General features: G+C 43.1%; 1 protein-coding gene across 1 annotated transcript in view; it reads left to right on the forward strand.

Moving 5' to 3' along the window:
* The first annotated feature begins 781 nt into the window (after positions 1-781).
* The window catches only part of CAVIN1 (caveolae associated protein 1), a 69,248-nt gene continuing 46,939 nt past the window's right edge, over positions 782-23,090 (forward strand). Inside the window, exon 1 of the mRNA XM_088442452.1 lies at positions 782-1,418. Coding sequence (XP_088298578.1) covers positions 993-1,418 — 426 coding nt within the window. The 5' untranslated portion in view covers positions 782-992. The remainder of the gene's footprint in view (positions 1,419-23,090) is intronic.

Here is a 23,090-nt window from a genome sequence, read left to right on the forward strand (position 1 = left end):
AAAGAATGAGAACAGCGCTGAGATACATATACCTGAAGACTTGTTTTGTTGTTGTTGCAATATGTATCTAACAGTCTTGCAATGTGTATGCACATTCCTCTGAATGCATGAAGAAAAGTAATTTTCCAGAACATACTTTAGAACAAGAGGTGACTGTCTTGCGTTTCTTCCTGGTAACATACTTGTATAAATAATTACAATAAATATATTTTATTACAAGTTTTAACCTATTTGGCCAAGTGAAAATGTTGAGATGCGTACCTTAATGGATTAGCCTTTACCACACTGCTGGGTGACAATGCTACACCCAGCACTTTTGGAAAATAAATATATATTGCTTTTCTCTGATCTGGCAATTCTCTCTAATTTATAAGAAATAGGTAATTTCCATTATGTACTGCTAGTGATAATATGATTGCTTCCTGAAACAGAAATGGTTAACATAACATCATAAACATTCACTCTTGAAGGAAGAGCTAACATTATGTTAACCTTTGCCTATCACTAAACACTCGCTGGCAGTGAAGAGGTTAATGTATTAGGAATCCCCATTACATGATAAGCCTGAGTGTCCTGTGCTCTCCCTCTACTGGTGCATTCCTCAGCCTGTGTTTGCATGCAAAGAGACCAGTCACCTCCCTTATAACTATTTTAATCATTTCAGAAGGAGATGAGGGAGAGGTTGGCTCAGCAGTTGGCTTCTCCAGTATACTCTGGGTGGAGTTACCCAATGACAGGGATTCAGTGAATATAGTCTCTCCCCCTTTTCTCAGGTCCAACCCTGCCAGTACAGTTATGCAGAGCACTGCTATTCTGCATAGAAGCTCACACACACACACATACACACACGTCCCATGCTCGCTATTTCTGGCCGGCATCCCAGTAACCAGCATTATCAAAGTTTCTGGATCCCACACTGCTTGTTTTTCCTCTCTATTCTCGTTCTAGTTTGAACACATTTAAAACTTTTCCCATTTAAGACAGCTGTCACAATGGCGGATACAACCTTGCAGATAGTCGAGCAGCCCTCCATCATCCCCGACACTCCTCCAGGAGAAACTTCAGACAACGAACTCATCAAGGCAGATCAAATCAATGGGGTACTGGTGCTGAGCCTGCTCGATAAGATCATAGGAGCAGTGGACCAGATTCAAGTGACCCAAACCCAACTAGAGACAAGACAACAAGAGATGGAAAATGTAGTTGGCAGCATTCAAGGAGAACTGACCAAGCTGACCAAGTCCCATGCCACCACCAGTAACACAGCCAGTAAACTTTTAGAGAAAGTGAGGAAGGTGAGCGTCAATGTCAAGACAGTGAGACAAAACCTGGAGAGGCAGCAAGCACAGATCAAAAAGTTGGAAACCAATGAGTCCGAGCTCCTGAGACGAAGGAACTTCAAAGTTATGATCTACCAGGTGAGAATGGTGACTGTACATCTGTGCATGCTGTTAGCCTTATAGAGTCTGTGACAGTCTATCCACATTCATTCTTGTACTATTGCAGGAGACCTAGCTCCACTGTTACCAAGCTAACATCACCAAGTAAAAGTTAGTTAACCATAGTTAACCTATAGATTACACCATATTGATATTCACATTAACCACTAGACCTAAAATACATAGTATAAGGGCTATATAAACATATAATTACATAGCTGAAAACCTTACAGAGCCTAAAATGGGTCTTAACAGAGAACTGGTTTTAATTCAACTACATAACAATGATATATGCAGTCAAACACCGTACGGCCTGTCATGGAATGTTATTTCTGGGATTAAATTTTGTGTTGGATTAATTTGTATTTTAAATTTAAATGTCCAATAATGTCAGTTTCACAAATGGTGACCCCCAAATGAACAGTTAATTATTATTCTTGTGTTATCACTCCCTTTATCTGTAAAATAAAGTGATTTATGAAAATAATATCCCAGAATTACTGTGACTACTTGTAAGTCTTAGTGTCACATCCAAAAATCTATGAGATTTTAATGCATGTAATTTATCAGTATATATTGGTCTCTCATGTAAATATTTGACTGACCTATTACTTATGTTTTCTTTACTATAAATTTGTATATTAGATATTTAACCAATGTCATACTTGTTCAGCCATTACAGGGTTAAAGGGTGTGAATGATGGGTATGTGCCAGATAAATCTCTTCTGGGGACCATCTTGGTAAACAACATGTCCGGCACAAGTCAATTGTGATTCCACAGAATAATGGTAATACTGTATAACCATGGTCTGTTTTATAAGACCCTGAAAATGACATGGGATATGGAACAATGCACCTGCTAAATCTGGTAGAAGATCGTACACATACTGGTTGGTCAGTGCAGCTGGAAGATAGTGGCGTCACGTAATAAATACAACTTGCACCGATATTCCCCAACCGGGGCGTAGCCAGAACTTTGTGGGCCCTATTGCAATATTTTGAAGGGGCCCATACCCCCTTCTAGAGAAACATCTCTCTCCATAGCAGTTGTTAATTTTATGTTATGCCTCATAGTAGTGCCCAAATCTCACTATACCATACAGTGCATCTAGTGAAAATTATGCGATATTATAGTGCCCACAGTTCACATTATGCCACACAATGCTTAGCAGGCAATTCTAGGAACCTGGTAGGCAACTTTCTGACCTGGGTGCAGTTGAGTCAGGCCACAGAGATGGGTCCCCTAAGCCTCTGGACCCCATAGCAATGGCACTCCCTGCACCCACTACAGCTACACCCATGTTCCCCAGCATGTATATCATTACACATAATTTCAATAGCAGAATTTTGGCACCAAATCATAAGCCATACAATTGGAAATACCAACAATGTGGTGCCACGATTTTGACAGATCAATTTAGTGACAACTGTCATCTGTTCAGATAGTTCCCATACACCAGTCAAAAATCCAGATAACAAGTGTATCTGAGAGCACCTTCAGTACAAATAGGTTTATTTATCAAATGGAGAAAAGATCTCTCTCCAGCTAGCCAGGTCATGCATAAACATAATGTGAGTACTGATGATGCAGTTGAGTATAGCTCAGCTCTCTCAGTGAGTCTTTATTAATAAACAGTGGTATTAGGTGGATTTCTATCACTGTGAAAAGCGATGACAAGGAATCAGCTCTATACATGTGTTTGACTAAATAAACCACTTAGGGGGGTATTCAATTAGGTGCGAAAAGTCAGTTTCCGCTGTAAAGTTTCGCCGGCTATGTCATTTCGCCAGGCGAAAACTTATCCCCGTATTCAATTCCAGGAAATTTTCGCTGGTGCTGAAAGTCAATGCATTGGAATAGGCGAAAAAGATTCGCTACTGAAACCTGTCGGAAAAAAGTGCAGAATTGGGGTTTTGGGGTGCAAACTTGCGGGAACCACCCAGCACCCTTGGGACAGTCCCCCAAACTGTGTCAAAAAAAGTAAAAAAAAAAATCTTAAGAACACCCCAAAAAATGACTTTGAAAAAAGGGGCGAAAAAGTACAAAGTTGTGGGACAAACTTAAAAACTAGCGAAATAGACACCAGGGGGGTCCCCAAGTATGCCCCAGATGTTTTTAAGATTGCAGGTGTTTGCTGCAGGTGGATTTTTAAAGATTTTAAAAAATTCACTTTAGCAACTTCAAAATATGCTAGCACCCATTTTCATGTACCCCAAATTTGCTGGGACTACTTATTTCCTGCAAAAAAATGCTAATTAGCAGCTATTGAGAGCATTTAAGTACCCCAAATAGCTTCAGCAGGCCTATTCGGGGGTTTCTATAGTGAACCCCAATGCCAATGCATCTTTTGGGGGTGTCAGGCTGATTTCCCTAAATCTGACAGGAATTTTCACCAGGTCCGAATTCGCCGGTTGCGTTTTCGATGATTTCGAATTGAATACGGGGATAAGCAGGGTTCGAGCGCGATACTTTTCCGCAAGCAAAACCAGCGATGACGACGGAAACTCCGGAATGCGAAAAGTACGCACTTTTCGCACCTAATTGTGAACGGGCCTAAGTGTTGTTTGATGTAAATTCCACTCAGAAGACAGTGGGTCTGATGCTGAGTTGAACATACCAGCAGGGCATGTGCAGAAAGCTCTATTTGTAGAGCGTATCCTGTGTGTTTTCGCACTGTGCATGCTCCGGTACCAAGTGTATGCAATTACTAGCAGACTCAAATGCATTTTGATAGCATCTCCATTTATGAAGAAGTGGGATAACTGGGTTGTACCAGGGAGTTCTCAAGTAGGCAGAGTTCAGGGAAGAAACGTTGTCACATCCGCAGACTATGCAGAGTTGGACATAAGCGTAAGTACACATGTTTTCATGCACATCTTTTTCACCTACCATACTCCATGATGATGATACCTAGTAGCAAACCAAGTGTATGGATAGGGGCAGGGCCGTAACTAGAGTTGGTACGACTCGCGGCAGGATACCAAAAAGTGTAGTTACGGCTCTGGATAGGGGTAGGAACCCTGCAAGAAGCATACAACTCTGCAAACAGATGAATACATATTATTTTCATGCACACATTGCAGTAGCACGTGTCCAATATGTCATTAATAGCCTGATTTGTAATGACAGGCTGGTAAATATTTGAGATGCTAACAGTAATTAATCTATCACAAAGGCTGATTAGTATTTTCCCAGCAAAGTTGCCAATTTTGAGAATGTTAACATACTGTTAAGGTATTCAGGGGCCTATTCATCATCATCATGCACATTTTCACCTGCAATTGTAAAAATTAAGTTATCGGTCCATTCATAAAGAAGGTAATGCAGAAGATATCACAGATATCTCCTACTTACCTTCCTTTTACGGAATGGCCCGCTGTCCCCATACACTAGTATCACAGATATCTCCTACTTACCTTCCTTTTGCGGAATGGCCCGCTGTCCCCATACACTAGTATCACAGATATCTCCTACTTACCTTCCTTTTGCGGAATGGCCCGCTGTCCCCATACACTAGTATCACAGATATCTCCTACTTTCCTTCCTTTTACGGAATGGCCCGCTGTCCCCATACACTAGTATCACAGATATCTCCTACTTACCTTCCTTTTGCGGAATGGCCCGCTGTCCCCATACACTAGTATCACAGATATCTCCTACTTACCTTCCTTTTGCGGAATGGCCCGCTGTCCCCATACACTAGTATGGGGATAGAATTCATCAAGCTCCGAAAATATTATATTTCGGAGCTTGACTGCGGGGGCATTCGCCATCTTCAGATGCTCCTGCTCCGTGCTCGCAACTCGCTCCTCCCTATGGGAAGGAAGTCCGGGTTGCAAAGAGGGATCCGCCCCTGTCCGGCTCCTTCCGTCGGACGTCGGGGCTCTTGTGCACATGCGTGACCTGTAGGTCGCGTATGCGCAGTCCCGTCACTGCTCCGAAAAGCAGTGCAGCCATTTGCGGGGACAGCTGAATTTATTAGTTATTAGTGAACTGAAATGGACCTAAATACTGCAAACATATAAATTGCTGCATCATTTAGTTCTTGGCACATTTTGCTGAAAATGATTTATGAATAGCCCATTTGTTCTATTAGATGGCTTAATTATATCTATGCTTGCAGAATACGCTTTATGCTGTTCACGGGGAACACGCTAGAACAGAAATGGCATTGTACAGGCCAAATAAGCCATGTGAACGAGCCCTTAGATGTGCTCTGCCTCTGTTTGCTCATGAGTATTTGTGTGTCCAAATGACTGCAGTTGTGTGTTTAAGCACTATGGTTTATATCCTCTCTCAGCCATAGAAACACTCACCGAAGTGGGTTCTAACTTAACCATTAATGTTGTGGAGTTGTGGGACAAGTAACATGAACCTCTTGACACCTGAGTAATTTCCGAAGGAAATACATTTGTACATCATTCTTCAAAACTGTTGTAGAAGCATTCAGGGGCTTATTTAGTAACAAGGTGCTGCGTGCGCTGACATGCTGCTACCAATCAGATAATTCCCTGTTAGTTTCTGTACTGTGCAACAGATGTCACAGTTACAATCTGATTGGTTGCTAGAATCTTATCAGTTTCTTTATAGAACACCTTTTAGTGGCAATTTTTACACTATCTATATCCTACTTATTATTTGTTTTACCACAACTGCTCATACGCATTTCTATACACTGAAAAGGTTGAAAATGCTGCAACTATACGTTTCATGTTGTACACGCCTATTTCATTGCATCTTTTCTACAGGATAAACTATGTGTAAGTGTAAAGCAGCCGTTGTATAAGCAAAGTCTGACGGTACATCTTGTGCTTCCAGCTTCTCAACAACAGTTTTCTCTTTACATTTTACAGCCCAAGGGCAGGAATTTTACTGCACCATTGTCTCACTTCCTACCACTTCACTGCAATGTCTGTACTTTGTGTGCTATAATTATAAGCAGTCTCTGCTAAGAGAATCATTGCTTTAGAAATTAACTACTCATAAAGAGACCGAAATCTGCTATATTGTATTTTATTTTACCTATATACATACGAAGTGTGTTTGTAGGGAATCCTGCCAAAGGGATGAGCGCACCCTTGCATTCTCCTATGACTCACAGTTCAATGGGTTTTCCAAAGAATGGGGTGTGCCCATAGGCAGTGGAATGGGGTGTGCCCATAGGCAGTGGAATGGGGTGTGCCCATAGGCAGTGGAATGGGGTGTGCCCATAGGCAGTGGAATGGGGTGTGCCCATAGGCAGTGGAATGGGGTGTGCCCATAGGCAGTGGAATGGGGTGTGCCCATAGGCAGTGGAATGGGGTGGGTCCCACCATCAGTTATAATTCTTAATACTGCATTGGAGATGTGGTGCTTTTAATGTCTTGTGTAAAAGGATCTCCTTATGAAACATATATTTATTTACTGCAAGTACTGGGCCTTGGGCCACCCAAGTAAAGAAAGCACTATTTGGCACTGGTGAGCATGTAAGTAAAGGTGCATACACAAGGGATGATTCGCTCCCCGAACAAAATCGTCCTGTGTGTCCCCGGCAGGGGTGTGCTCAGTGTTGTTAATGGCGATCAAGAACAATTACGTTCAGTGCCGGGCTCCCTCCCTCATCCCCGAACATGTTCAACTTGACAATATCGTCAGGGAGCGCCCATTGGTAGCTATCGTTCATCGTTTTGGGTCAGAAACTGGACGATTTCTTGAACGACTACGATATCGTTAACGTCCAATCCTTTAAAAAATCGTCCCGTGTGTACGCACCTTAACTGTGCAACAAGCAGCTCATAGTTACCATCATCAGAGGTAGAGCCAACAAAATGGCTGTCTCTACTGGACTTCATTTACGTCAATGCTCAAAGTGCATTTGTTTTGCAGCCATTTGCTTTGTAGATCTGCTTTGCATCAAGTACACATCTAGGGCCTGATTCAGACCCACTCGCGAGCGGCTGTCCGCTCGCAAGTGGGTCGATGGTGTGCGCATGCGCACGACGGAGGGAGCTCCGTCGTGGCATGCGCGAGACGCGACGAGCGAAAGACTTTCCTTCGCTCGTTGTGTCTGATCAAAGGGGGCGTGCTGTCGATGTTGATTGACAGCACGCCCCCTTTGGTGGGCGTGCCTGCCAGACGGAGGCGTTCCCAAGGGAATGCCTACCGTCAGAAGCCGACCCCACTGACATCACTAGTGATGTCAGTGGGAGTGATTTTGGCTCTTATAGAGCCAAAATCACTCCTGGCCTTGCGGTTGAGAAACTCAACCGCATGCTTCTGCTCACACTGGCGATGGTCGCGATGGTCAAGACCATCGCGACCATCATCCTGCACGCTCGTATAGGCTGTGGGTGGTGACCCACAGCTATACGAGCGTCCAGGAGGATGCTCCATATTTATGGAGGTGGGCCCTGATTCAGAGCGAGCGCTCTGGTCAGAGCATCCGGCTCTGAATCAGGCCCTTAGTCTCCACTCTCAGGAGCTAACTTAAGTGCGCCTAGGTGTCACATTCAATTTAGCCATTATACCTTAATTTAATCATAAGAGGAGGGAATATTAAAATTGTTTTTATTACATATGGCACCATTGTATGCTTTTTTTTTTATATTTTTATTGAGGCATAAGCATCAGTTACAGATACTACAAACAATAGAAACTACATATGTAACAGATTGACATGGGTATATTAATTACAATAATACAATGTAGTAACAGGTCATATAATAAAAACCATATATGAGAAAAAACACAAAACATAATGCTATAAGGAAGTCCGCTTGAGAAAAATACAAATTCTACAAAATAATGACTGCACTTAATGCTCAGCCTAACCACTACTATTTTTAATTTTTCCAACGGCACCATTGTATGTTTAACATTGGACAAATAAATGCAATTATCTATAAGTGTGATTGAAAGGCTAACACTTATTATTATTATTATTTAGAATATTGTTTCTTTAAATATTGGCAATCATATTATACAGTACTGTACAGTGAATATGCACTCATTCAAAACAGTCCCTGCCCCAATGTAGCTTAAATTTGAAATTTGCTACACACTTGCACGGCTAAAGAGTCCATTTAACCTATGACTCCAGCAAAGCTAGCCACTATCCGCGGCGGCACTACCATTAAGCGCACCTAGACAGCCTAGGGCATGAATTATTAGGGAGTGTCTGAAACACTAATTAGTGGAAAGTAGGAAAACAATAACAAAACCTCCAAATGTAGAAATTTACATACAATACTAATACAAATGTTGGTGTTCTCAATGACAGTGGTGTGGCTAATGGTGCAGAACCAGAGCCAGACACCAAAGTTTCAACACAACATATTGTGTGTAGATTATAATCACGTGCAGTGCTGTTACCGGGGACATTATAAAGTTCATTCTCACAATTCAAACATACAATCTCAGTCACACTTGGGCACAGTGCACACTCACACACATAAATGGTCACAATTAGTACTTACACACATTTCACACTCTATTGCACCAGGGGCCTGATTCAGACCCGCTCGCGAGTGCTATGTGCTCGCAAGTTAGTCGATGGTGGCCCAGTGCGCATGCGCACGATGGAGCCGGCTCCGTCGTGCGCATGCCCGAGACCCAGATAGCGACGGGTAATCCGTCGCTCCAGGTCTCGTACCAAAGGGGGCGTGTGGTCGATGTATAGTGACAGCACGCCCCCTTTAGAGGGACGGGCCAGGGGCGTGGCTGCCCAGATGGAGGCGTTCCCATGGGAACGCCTACCATCTGGGGCCGGCCCCACTGACATCACAAGTGATGTCAGTGGAGAGATTCCGGCTCTGTTAGAGCCGAAAGCTCTCTGGGGCTTGCGGCAATGAGACCCTACCACAAGGGTCTCGTCGCAAGCCCGATGGTCGCGATGGTCTTGACCATCATCATGGCCGCTAGCTATAGCTGTGGGTGGTCACCCACAGCTATGCGAGCGGCCAGGAGGCCGCCTTAAAAAACAAGAAGGCAGGCCCTTATTCAGATTGAGCGCTTTGTCAGAGCGTCCGGCTCTGAATCAGGCCGAATGTTCATAGCACACATCCAGTGTAAAACCACTCATTATGTCATAGTTAGTCTATCACATACATATACAACAAACACTCACACGCACACTGATATTCACTATCTGACATTTAGCTGACATGCTGTGGTTACCCCCAGACCAAGGTCAGAAAGGTAGTCAGGATCGTCAGAGGGGAAGGTGAGGCCTGTGCTGTGCCAGTATGGGGCTGGCAGCTGACAGTGGTCTGAAAGTGCACACGCACACACACAGGCACACCAGTACATGTGGGCAACAGAAGTTTCTTTTGAAGCAGAAAAACCCTCTTTCTCCATTGCTCTACCACAGCAGGACATACTGAAATGGAGGAACGTTTCTAACTGGGAAACGTTGTAGTGTACTTTACTATGGTGTCATCACAGCACAGTACACCAGCAAGACTTTGCAGTTATAAATCATCCTCGCCAATAAGGTGGCTCTTGATGCAAGTGACATGCTAGTACACTGGAGAAATCACTACTCTGTGATTTGAATGATATAAAAGCAAATGTGTGTTATATAACAATGAAATCACTGAAAGGAATAGAGCACACTCTTTCCTAGCTAGATCCCAAATACAAGGCTATTCCCTGCATTCAAATCTCTGAGTGTTTATTAGTTACTAATACCGCCCACTCCACCTCTTCATCATGTTGCCAGCCATGACTCATACAGATGGCATGTACTCTCAGCCTGAGAATAAAGATAAACTTTCCATCTTCAATGTTCAGCATGACATGTTAGGGCTCAACAAATTTTGAGACTACAGTAGGAGCCATCCTAAAAATGTGGTATCCAGGCGAATTTAAAAACATGGCTATATGGTCTCCACTAATAATTGGGGGCCATACACATTAACCCCCCTCCATAGCTCATCCCATTTACACTACACTCTCTTCGATGCACATCATAGCCTGCCTCAATCCTATTCTCCATCACATCTCTATATATAGCCCTTGAAGTCTCAATCTCATTGACCCATCATCATTGCCCACATTGGGCCATATTCAATTAGAAGCGAAAAGCCGAGATCCACGAAAAAGTATCGCCGATTGCGACTTTTTGCCTGTCAGAAATGTATTGCCGTATTCAGTTCCATCCGCTTGTCGCGTACTCGGAAAGTCAATGCAATGTAATAGGTGAAGAAGTTTGCCTCTGAATAGCAGGAGAAAAGAAGTGCAACATTTTTGTTTGGGGTGCAAAGGTGGGGAAACCAGTCAGAACCCTTGGGACAGCCCCCAAATGGCAAATGCGTCAAAAAATTCCTGGAAAACAGTAAAGTACACACCAAAAAAGTACATTGAAGTTGGGGGTGAAAAAGTACAAAGTAGGGGGACAACTTTGCAAACTACCGAATTAAGGTTCTGGGGACGCTCTAAGAATGGGTCAAGTGTTTTGGGTTTGCAGGTGCTTTTATGAGGGAGGAATTTCACTTTCATTAAAACTTCACTTTAGAGACATTAAAAGATGCTAGCACCCATTTTCAGGTACCCCAAATTTGACAGGACTACTTATTTTCTAAAAAAAAAAAAATTATTTTATGCCATTCTTCACCACTTGTGCAAAGACGCTAATTAGAGGCTATTGTACCCACTTAAGTACCCCAAACAGTTTTGTTAGGACTAATCCGGCACTACTACTTTGATCTCCAATGTTTCTGCATCTTTTTATGGGGTTCAGGCTGATTTCACCGATTCTGACAGCACTTTCCGCCTGTTCTGACTTCGCGTGTAACCGTATTTGCATCTTTTGGAATTGAATACGGCGAATAGCGGGGGCGCGCACGATATGTTTCCACGGCCAAAAGACGCGATGTAGCAAAAAGTCCGGCAGGCGGAACTTTATCGCGGGTGCAAAACTAATTGAATACCACCCATGGTCTAATTCTCCCTCACACTATCTCCGAGAGAGACTCACCATACATCAGTTCCCCTCTTACATCCATGCTACCATGAAGACTGAGGGGCAGGTTTAGCAATTGTTGGGTTTTAGACACGATAATTATAATTTCTTATCAATGTTGTTCGCCGCAAAAAGAAATTATGTGCCGCCCAAATGTATTAAGTTACACATACAGGGACAGAGACCCGAAAGGAGCCTGTTCCTGTGATGTGTAAAATGTTAAATGATTGATAATGTAATCACTACATGTCTCTTTCAAGACCCTACAGTGCTGCTGTTCATGCTGACCACGCATCTGCGGCTGCCATTGCTGTGGATGGAACCCTCTCCTTGTAATTGCGGCAATCTCTAGCCCATAGCCTACAGCAGTTAACGCCATATTCAGCTAGCGTCAGCTGCCGGGACCAAGCTCTCTTTCCAAAGCTTGGTAAATTATTATTATTATTACCAGTTATTTATATAGCGCACACATGTTTCGCAGCGCTTTACAAAGAATATTTGGTCATTCACATCAGGCCCTGCCCCAGTGGAGCTTACACTCTATATTCCCTGTCACATGCGCGCACACATACACACTAAGGTTAATTTGTGTTGGGAGCCAATTAACCTACCAGTATATTTTTGGAGTGTGGGAGGAAACTGGATTACCCGAGGGAAACCCACGCAATCACAGGGAGAATATACAAAATCCACACAGGTAGGGCCGTGGTGGGAATCGAACCCATGACCTCAGTGCTGTGAGGCAGTAATGTTAACCATTACACCATCTGTGCTGCCCATCCTAGCAGCCCCCGTCCGACAGCCTAGCAGCCCCCATAGACGTGTATGCAGTCTGCTTCTGTTATCAGACATGGAGGGACTGCAGAACATATTGAAGATATCTGCTGCAGTCTATCCATTTTACATTCACGGCAACCTTAATATTTACAGGTACTTCCCGGAAATTGGTGTTTTTGGGGTATGCCTCACAAATATCTGATAAATAGTCTCCCAGGTACGCTTTATCAGAGAGGAACTTACTTGTTCCTCTCTAAAAAAAAGTTTATATTTGGAACTCCAAAAAGTTCAGTCATACACACATCATCTTTGGGTATCAACAGGGGCGTAACTAGGTATTTGAAGGCCCCATAGCAAAAGTTTGTAAGAACCCCTATGTACCATCCAATGGTAACAAATGTATATAACACATGTAACTTTGACAAGGAACATGGGACCCCTCAGCTCTGGGCCCCATAGCAGCTGCATACCTTGCATCTATGGTAGTTATACCCATGGGCATCAATTAGATGCCAGATGAGAATCATATATCGTGCCAAATGTTGTCAAATTAATGAATAGTAAAGCTTTGTACCAACTGGCATTAGAATTGTCCATTTCACATGTATTTTTAAACAAAATGTATTGTATGTAAATGCATGTGAAACTATCAGCTGAGATAATATGTATATACTTTATGCATTTAACTTGATGCAATTGATGTTTAATGTTGTTTAAATAAAGTGCATATGACATGTTTTAATGCAGTTGAAAATGGTACATGTATCTTTAAAAGGAATTTCGAAATGTTAGTGGAATACAACCTTAAAGCTGTAGTTCCATATCAACCATAAAGCCATAGTTTTCTTTAATCTAAAATATTAACCCCTGTTTTATATAAAGTAACTGTCCTTACTTCTACCTTCCAGTGTCTAATTCATTCCAGTCGTACTACAATGCCGGTGGTTGCACACAAATGGCAGTTGTCATTGGTTGGTTTAATATTGGTGGATGACAATGCTTCTGTCTTAATCACATTCTCCCCAACAACAGCTATATTACTACCTTATGTATGAATTGCTCACCACAACACTTACATTGTAAGCTCATTTCAACAGGACCATCTTTACCTTGTTTCATGTAATTGTACTTATTTTGTTTGTATTGTAATGGCCGCTACGTAGAGAACTGCACAATACGTTGGTGCTTTATAATAATAATAATCATCCTGTATACACATTAATTTTGTTATCTTGTTATCTAATTAAAAACGTATTGAAACATTTTAATTGAATGTTACAATTTATTTAATGTAAGAAACCCCCCCGTCTTTACTATATTTAATTTTATGCTAGCACTCCTGCCTTGTCTAGTCTATTACAGGCTACACTAGAGAACATTTAGTCAGTGGCTAAACTTTTTCACTTATATGAATGTGAACAATGACATCCACAGGCTGTAAAAAATTTTATGTAGTTATATTTTCAAATTTCACAATGTTGAAACATTAATGATGACATTCAGAATGTTGACAACTTCTTTCATAATGTGGACATTATGCTTGTCTACAGTATGAATATATCAGCGTTGGGGTTAGGTTTAGGCTGTGGCTAGGGTTAGCGTTAGGCTGTGGTTAGGGTTAGGCTCTGGGTAGAGTTAGAATGTGGGTAGGGCTAAGGTTAGGCTTAGGCTGTGTGTAGGGATAGGCTTAGTCTGTGGGTAGGGTTAAGGTTAGGCTGTGGTTAGGGTTAACCTGTGGGAAGGGTTAAGGTTAGGCTGCAGTTAGGGTTAGGCTGTGGGTAGGGCTACGGTTAGGCTGCATTTAGCGTTGCACAGTATTGTCAACATTCGCAATATCCACATGCATAATGCTGACATGTTGAACATGTTGACATGATCACTGTCAACTTTGATACCCTGTCGACTTTTAGACCACTTTGACACGGTGAATGTTGGCATTATGAGTGTTGATCTCATACACCACACCCTTAAAAATGTTCACGATGCTGAAATAATAGAAGCCTCAGAACAAAGCATCCAATATAAGAGAAAATGTATACTATTCTAATTAAATACACTTCAATTCCTCTTCATATTTTACATGATATATGTATAAATTAGATTTTAATAATAGTGTTATTAATGACCAGGTTAATTAGTAAATATACTGATGTGGTCGACTCATTGGTGAAAGTGTATATTTATGTAAAATGGACTGTGCTACATGCCTTTTGAAATAATAGGATAGGGTGAAAAAAAAAACATTGGCAAAAAACGGGGATAAAAAAAAAACATTTTTCGTTGATTGCGGGGATCAATTAATGCCTGAACAATGTTCGGGGCTCATCGGATATCAAAGTAGTAAAGAGAAAGCAGTACAAATAAAGTGAACATAACACCATTTTTTCCCAGGCCCCAGAACATGCTGTCCTATACATTTGCATAGTTTGACTTTATGATAAATTCAGGTATAAAACCATGGTTACATCTAACTCTGTAGAGCTGATGTTGAGTGGGAAGAGTAATACACTAAGGGCAGGGGCATATCAAGTAAGGAGGGGGCCTTCTCCTCTCTTCTCCAGCCGACGGCGTAAGTGAGTAGACTCTGGCACTGTACTGGAATCTACTGCACATGTGCAGATCACCGGGAAAATGGCGCAATGCACATGTTCCTGGTGATTTTTCAACTGCATATGCACAAATCGCTAAGAAAATGGCATCTGTGCCATTTACCCGGTGATTTGTGCAGCGCTGCCGCTGCTGATGCGGGGCTCCGGAGAAGTAAGTATTGAAGAATATGGATGCAGGGTGTGTGGTGTGGGCCCTCCTAGACCCAGAGGCCTGTGCGCACTACACTCCCTGCACTCATTATAGACACGCCACCAGTACCGTAACTAGACTTTTTGGTGCCCTGTGCCAGAGAGAGCATTAGTGCACCCCCCCCCCCTTCCTTTTTAAATAGCACCATAAGATAGTGCACCTGAAAAAGGGCCATGGCCTCATGGGGAAGAGATAGGGGAGGCCAGGAGATGCTGGGGATAAAAGAGGACATTGATAATAAACAGGAAAATTGACAGGTCCAAACAGCGCCCCCTGCCACTGACTAAGGGGGAGATTGCTGCGCACACATTCGGGTATTACGGACCTGGTACAGAAAATATTGCCTATATTTGCTTACACAGCAAATAAAAGGGATGTTTCATACCAGTAATATACAGTGGAGATGTGAGGCGCTAAATTTAATCTACCCCTAAGGGGCCTATTCATGATGTTTTTATACCGTTCGGACTCCGATAATTAACATTCTAACTCGCTGCGGAATCCGGAGCTATTCTTCATTGCTCCGGCGCGGTGACAGCTGGAGCCACCACCAATCAAAAATTACCAGGGAAGTCCAGGACCAGAGCATTGTGTCCCTCCTGGAGAGGGTCATGTTGGGAGGGTATGACACAGGCCGGCGGATGGTTAGTAAACTATCCCCGCGATCAGTGTTGAGATGACATAGTGGACCTAACCGGTACACTAGTAAGAATGCAGCATAGAGTGGAATCGCAATAAGAAATAAGATTTTATTATTCTATATTACAACCTAAAGTACCTATATGTCATGACAGCCTTTTCTTCCCATAAATGGTTACAATTCTCTGGTGGGAAACTCGCTTCTCTTTCCTTAAGCTGGAAAACAAGCAATTTTATCATACTTGCCTACTTTTGAAAAAGCATCGCAGGGAGATTGTTAAAGCAACACCTATGAGCGCAGCAGTAACGTGTACGTGTACTGTTACATCTGAGAGGTGAGTCATACAATTGTAAATGAGCCCCAAAGTAGTTAGTAGGAATGATCTACATGCATTGTTTTACAAGCTGTTCCATAGAAGTAGCCACGAGAAACCTTATATGAAATGTATGTAGCCATAGGGATTATTGTGCCGTACAATCACTGCAAGCAAATAGCACTGATGATCCCATTTGAATGTGAATATAACAGCAGCATAATGGGGGTAAGGTGCAATCAGGGAGATTGCTAGACTCTTCAGGGAGACAGGGAGATTGCTGCTATTTCAGGAAGTCTCCCTGACAATGAGGGAGAGTTGGCAAGTACAGTCAGGTGCATAAATATTGGGTCATTGACAGAATTTTCCTATTTTGGCCTCTATTCACCACCACAATGGCTTTGAAATGAAACAAACAAGATGTGCTTTAACTGCAGACTTTCAGATTTAATTTGAGGGTAATTACATCCAAATCAGGTGAACGGTGTAGGAATTACAATTTGTCTACAATAGTTAATATTTTTGTGAAAAATAAAGCACTCCTTTATAATAACTTTGCCAGTGATTGTTCCGTTGCAGAATGGTTTACTGCAGAGGCTGTTTGATGCTCTGCTAGATGTACTGGTCAGTGTGTGGGAGGAGGAGTGGGTGAGAAAGAACATATCTTGAGCTGTGAGGCAGAAGCACTTGTTTTTGTGGGCAGCAAATGTGAGAGGCTGTGTGTGTGTGGGTGGAATAGTACAGATAATTCTTGGGTATATAAAATGGTGTCACGGATTTATTAGCACAGGTTTTACCTTCAACAACCACCCATCCTTTCCCAAGCCCCTGCCCTTGTTCCCATTCCAAACCCCCCTCAGGGCCCCAGTACTCTAACACTCCCTTAATTAAAAATAGTTGTTGGCCTCGTTTGAATATATTCATCAGTTTTTTTGTCATTTCAATGATACACTAGTTTTATAAAAACAATTAATTCATTTAATTAATTCACTATTCTTGCTAAATTATGTTTCTGCACTGCATTGTTCTTGATGCTTCAAATACTCATGAGTTATATTCAGTAATATCTAAGAAGAGATGACATATAGGAGTTTTTATGTCTTAAGCTGCATACACACACAACGATTTTTTTAATGAACGATTTTAGTAAACGATTTTTTCCCTTGAAAAAATTAACTAAAATCGTTTACTAAAGTTGTTCATTTACTAAATGTCTTGAACGATTTTTATGAACTACAAACGATTTTTGCATATTCCCTTAATGTAAATCGTTGAGTTGACAAGTCTGACTGAACGACAAACTACAAACGACAAACGTGAACGCGCATGAACGATAATCGTTCATCGTTTGACTCAGAAAGTGAACGATTTTTGCCATCAATTATCGTTAAACGATATCGTTTAACGATAATCATTAAAAAAATAGTTGTGTGTGTATGCAGCTTGAGTATTAGGAGAAAAGGAGATATACGAGTGTTTCTGCTTATTAGGAGGATAAGTGATAATAACAAGTCCTGGGGGTATATTTGAGAGTTTTTAGAAGTGGAGATGTTGACCATAGCAACCAATCAGATTCTATATAACTAGCACCTTCTGGAAGATAACAGCTAGAATCTGATTGGTTGCTCTGGCCAACATCTCCACTTCTGAAAACGCTTACATTAGTAAATATACCCCCTAATGTCAATGTATTAGTACAATGGAAGAAGTACGTGTCCTGATCTCTGTATATTACAAGGTTAATGGCAAATATGCATCCTGTCTTTGTATTAGGAAGAGTTGAGAACTAAATGTTCTGATATTGTGTATTAGGATAGTGAGAGGTATACATACATTAGAGGTACATGTCCTGAAACCTGTGTAATAGGATAGTGAAAGGTATATGTACATTAGAGGTACATGTATTGATGTCTGTGTATTAGGAGGCGGTGAGTGGAAGGTGTCCTGACATTTGTGTAGTAGTTTGAGATGACAGATATGTGTCCACAAATCTATGTATTAGGAGGCGGATGAAGCAATGGACGAGAGGGGGTTCAGATGGCGTGGACACAAGGGTGACTGAAGGTAAGGGGGCCCCACTCCTTTCCAACGCCCCTGGCCTGGTCTCAAAATAACAAATTCCCCTTCCTAGGACACGTATGTCAGGGTAGGCCCCTTTTTTGCTCTTTTGAGAGTGGGAGGTCCTAGAGCTGCATCTGCAGTTCTTTACCCAAATTTTGCTTTGGAATCCAGTAGTACACTGTTCCGACCCTTGGGGCAGAGGTAGGTACCTGATATCAGAGATATGTACCCTGATGCCTTTGTGTTAGTAGGAAGTGTCTACATTTGTTATTCGAACAGATGGAAACCATATGGTACAGAATCAAAACAATCATATTAAACACAGGGGCTAACACACAGATGTGGCTCGTGGTACAAAGGATGTGTATTAAGAGGATATATAAGCATAGTGTCCATCTGTGGCACACTTTATTTTCCATTTTAGGAAACTTAATGATGGTTAAGCTTTCTCTAAGATCCAAAGTTAATTCTAGAGGTGTTCTTAGGACAAGTGATGACCAGCTACACCAGGCTCCAGAGCATGAATAGAGAGTGGCTTAGAGTGGAGAAGTGTACAGCTCTGAGAGTGCAGCTATTGCCTAGTTCCCGTAGGCTGCAGGAATGCAGGGATCCTGCATGTCTGGAACGTGAATCACAAAGCTAAATATGGATTGCAGCTTCTGGCAAATGAACACCAATATAGTGGCTGCTTACAGTTTACAGCACAGAGGCAGACAAGGGAACATGATAAATACACTTACATTTCTATGAAAACATCAAGGTAGTCAGGACGATTCCCTCTGGCTTAATTCTAATGCATTTAGCTAAAATGCAATGCAAATATCTTGAGAATTAAAAGCACCCAATATATTATTCTGACGTTAAACTTCTTATTGATTGCAATTTTAGTTAATGCATAGATGTCAATATCATGAAGCATTATTTTCTACCCAATGTTGTTCTTTGCTGATGAGGGGTCAATATGCAATCAGCAGCGACTATTATCATCATTGTTACATATCGGTGCACCATCCCTCCACCTGGGAGTGACACGCCTCCACAATGACGTATCTGCAGATGCATCTAGGTGAATAAGCCTTATGGTCTATTGGACTATGGGCCTGATTCAGACCCACTCGCGAGCGGCTGTCCGCTCGCAAGTGGGTCGATGTTATGGACTGAGCATGCGCACGACGGAGGGAGCTCCGTCGTGCGCATGCGCCAGACGCGACGAGCAAAGGAAAGTCCTTCGCTCGTTGTGTCCGATCAAAGGGGGCGTGCTGTCAATGTTGATTGACAGCACGCCCCCTTTGGTGGGCATGCCGGGGGCGTGCCTCCCTGACGGGGGCGTTCCCACGGGAACGCCTCCCGTCAGAAGCCGGCCCACTGACATCACTAGTGATGTCAGTGGGAGTGATTTTGGCTCTGATAGAGCCAAAATCACTCCGGAGCTTGCGGTTGAAAACCTCAACCGCAGGCTCCGGCTCGCAAATTCGATGGTCGCGATGGTCTCGACCATCACAATGCACGCTCGTATAGCCTGTGGGTGGTGACCCACAGCTATACGAGCGTCCAGGAGGACGCTCCATGAAAATGGAGGCCGGCCCTCATTCAGAGCGTGCGCTCTGCTCAGAGCGTACGGCTCTGAATGAGGGCCTATGTTTGACCACTCTAGTTCTTCTTCGCAAGGCTTATACAGTTGTAAAACAGTATTTATGGACAAATATATACGCTATTTGGTGTGCATGCACAGGACAGAAATGCATATCTTACATACAAAAAACAGATTCTAAAGGGCCTATTTATCATCACTTCATTTTTTACAAAAGCAGGAGACAATGAACATTTTTACCTGCATTTGTAAAAATTAAGTTTTCGGGCCATTCATCAAGAAGGTAAAGCAGGAAACATCACAGATATCTCCTGCTTACATTCCTCTGACGGAATGGCCCGCAGTCCCCATACATTAGTATGGTAACAGAATTCATCAAGCTCCGAAAAATACAATACTTTTGGAGCTTGAGTGCGGGAGCCTGCTCCGGGCTTGCAACCCGCTCCTTCCCTATGGGAATTCCCCTGTCCGGCTCCTTCCGCCAGAAGTCGGGGCTCTTGTGCGCATGCGTGACCTGTAGGCAGGGGAGTAGTGAGGGTGGTTCCAGTGGAAGCCTGCTCCAAGTGACTACTGCATCCAGGGTGCCAGAGATCAGGCATCAGACAGGGGGTGGATCACCTGCTGCTGAGCGGAGCCTGAAGCACATAAAAGATCAGTGCCTCCAGACAGGAAGCATGGTGTGGACAAAGTGGCGCTTGTGGCTCTGCCCACACCATACCCCTAGTATGGAGGCACTGATCTCTTTATGTGCTACAGGCTCTGCATAGTAGCAGGTGATCCGCCCCCCGTCTGATGGCTGATCCTCGGCACCCTGGAACAGTGAGAGGGAGAGGAGATCTGAGTAAGGTGGGCTACTGTGTGTGTGAAGGGAGGGGACGGAAACAATGTTAAGGGGAAGAGCTGTATGTGTATGAGTGTGTGAGGAGGGGAGATCTTTGTGAGGGGGGATCTGTGTGTGTGTGAAAGGGGGGATCTGAATGAGGAGGGAGAGAGCTGTGTGGAGTGATCTCAGTGAGTGGCGAAAGCTGTGTGTGTGAGCTGAGGGGGTGGCTGAGGGAGTGGGGAAAGCTGTGTGAAGGGAAGAGAGCTGAGGGAGGGGGGAGAGCTGTAGGGGTGTTCTGAGTGAGGTGGAGCACTGTGATGTGCGTGAGGGGAGGCTGAGTGAGGGGGGAGGGCTGTGTAAGGAGAGGTGAGCTGAGTAAGGGGGAGAGCTGTGTGTGTGGGGAGGAGAACGGAGTAAGGGGGAAGAGCTGTGTGTGGGGGGCGGATAGGTATGAGGAGGGGAGAGCTTTGTGAGGGGGTACATGCTGGACATGCCCCCTACCTGGCACACTTGGAGGGGGGGGGCGCGGTAGAGCATGTGTGCCATGGCCACACGCTACACCCCTGCCTGTAGGTCACGCATGCGCACTAGCGTCACTGATCCGAAAGGAGCAGTGAAAAGATTCACTGCTCTGAAAGGAGCAGTGAAGCCGCTTGCGGGACAGCTGATTTTCGGATCAGCAGTCACCTCGCCGGAGCAATGCAGAATTGCTCCGGATTCCGCGGCGAGTTAGAATGTTAATTATCGGGGTCCGACCCCAATAATTAACATCATGAATAGACTCCCTGAAAACACCCATTTTCTTGCATGCATACTTGCCTACTTTTGAAAAAGCGTTTCAGGGAGATTGTGAAAACAACACCTATAAGCCCGCGTTACAGTGGACGTGTACTGCTATATCTCAGAGGAGTGTCATAACATTGCCTTACATCCAAATGTAAACACAAAAGCAGTTAGTAAGATCTATTTGTTGATGAAAACACACTAATACTTTTCAGAAAATGCATGTAGCCATAGGGATCATTGTGCCCTATACCCAATGCAGGGAAATTATACTTTTGATCCCATTTGAATCACTGTTTTTTTTACCATAACAGCTTCATAATGGGTGTAAGGTGTAATCAGGGAGATTGCAAGGGGTAAATTTACTAAAGTGAGAGTTTTTAGAAGTGAGTTTTAGAAGAGATGTTGCCCATAGCAACCAATCAGATTCTAGTTATTTAAATGTTAAGTAGAATCTGATTGGTTGCTATGGGCAACACCTTCTAAAAACTGTCACTGTAGTAAATTTACCCCCTAGACTCTTCAGGGAGTCAGGGAAATTGCTGCTATTTCAAGGAGTCTCCCTGACAATGAGGGAGAGTTGGCAAGTATGCTGTCATGTGGTCAGTATGGTATGCGTTCGGTATCCCAGGGGTCGAATACCTTACCAACGCCAGAATACAGACACCGGTCAGAATCCCGGCGAAGGTAAGTAACGGGGTGGAGGGGAGGGTTTGGCACTAGGGGGAGGGTTAGAGTTAGGCACTAAGGGGAGAGGGTTAGGTTTAGGGTGCGGGGAGGTGCATAACGGTGGGATTCGTTCTGATCGAAATTAAATAGTACACACATGTGACCAATATGAGTGAGTATGAATGAACACACTTTATTTACAAGTAACAAACAAACAATAATCAAACAACATACAAAGTATACTGTATACTCAACTTTTGTCTATGTATTCAGATGACACCGGTAATTCATCATCTTCAGCATAAGATGTACTTCATCTTATCTTCTCTTCTCCTCTGGGGAGCCCTCGTTTCACAACGCCCAGATAATATATATAATATACATTGGCAGCATCCTACTGCAGTCTCAGATCTACCACGAGCTAATGGGTCCTTTGTGTACCTCTGGTTTATATACCCTAAAATGGGGTGTTGACTTGCCGGATATTAAGCCCATACTAGTTACAAACTAGGTACTGTACCAAGCACTGATTGGTCCAACGTAGCATTGACCAAACTTATCTCTCTTGCACATGCTCCGTAAGCAGTAAGATAAACTCAAGGAGATACAGTAATGACGTATCCTAGTATGTATGGAGACAAACTGTTTCAAAGCTCCTTTGTGTGTAGAGTCTGGACATCACTGCTAATTACCCATAATGCTTAGCATCTCTACACATCTTACAATGGAATGTAGCTAACTGATAAGAACATGTAGGCTATGAATGGCTCATTATACTTCTAGTTGTAGAAATGGCAGGTAGGAGCTAGGCCTCAATTTATATCTTCTTTGACCCCAAAAGGTAATTTGACCATTCTATGGAAAAACAGCAACTGTAATAAGACAATCTAATTTCAAACCTCAAAGAGGCCTAGCAAGGGGTATATGTGTTTGTAACTTATATGCCTATGTAGAAATTAACTATTTAATCCACTGATTACAGGAGGTTAGGTTCAGGCACTAGGGGGGTAGGTTAGGGTTAGGGTAGGGGAAGGGTTAGCATACCGACCAACAAGTGTCGTTATGTTAACCTTGTCGGGATCTTGGCGTCGAGATTCCAGGATCCCTACTGTCTGTATTTCATACCGATTCCGTCAGTACAATTGCCAGACACGCAATGTCCCTAAAGGTGCTCATACACGGTGCGATATAGCAGCCGATCTGACGAATTGGTACGATATCGCTGCTATATCGTAATGTGTGTGGGCATGACA

The sequence above is a fragment of the Taudactylus pleione genome, unplaced genomic scaffold (genome assembly GCF_031769625.1).
Source record: "Taudactylus pleione unplaced genomic scaffold, aTauple2 ptg000018l, whole genome shotgun sequence".
In the NCBI taxonomy this organism is placed as follows: Eukaryota; Metazoa; Chordata; class Amphibia; order Anura; family Myobatrachidae; genus Taudactylus; species Taudactylus pleione.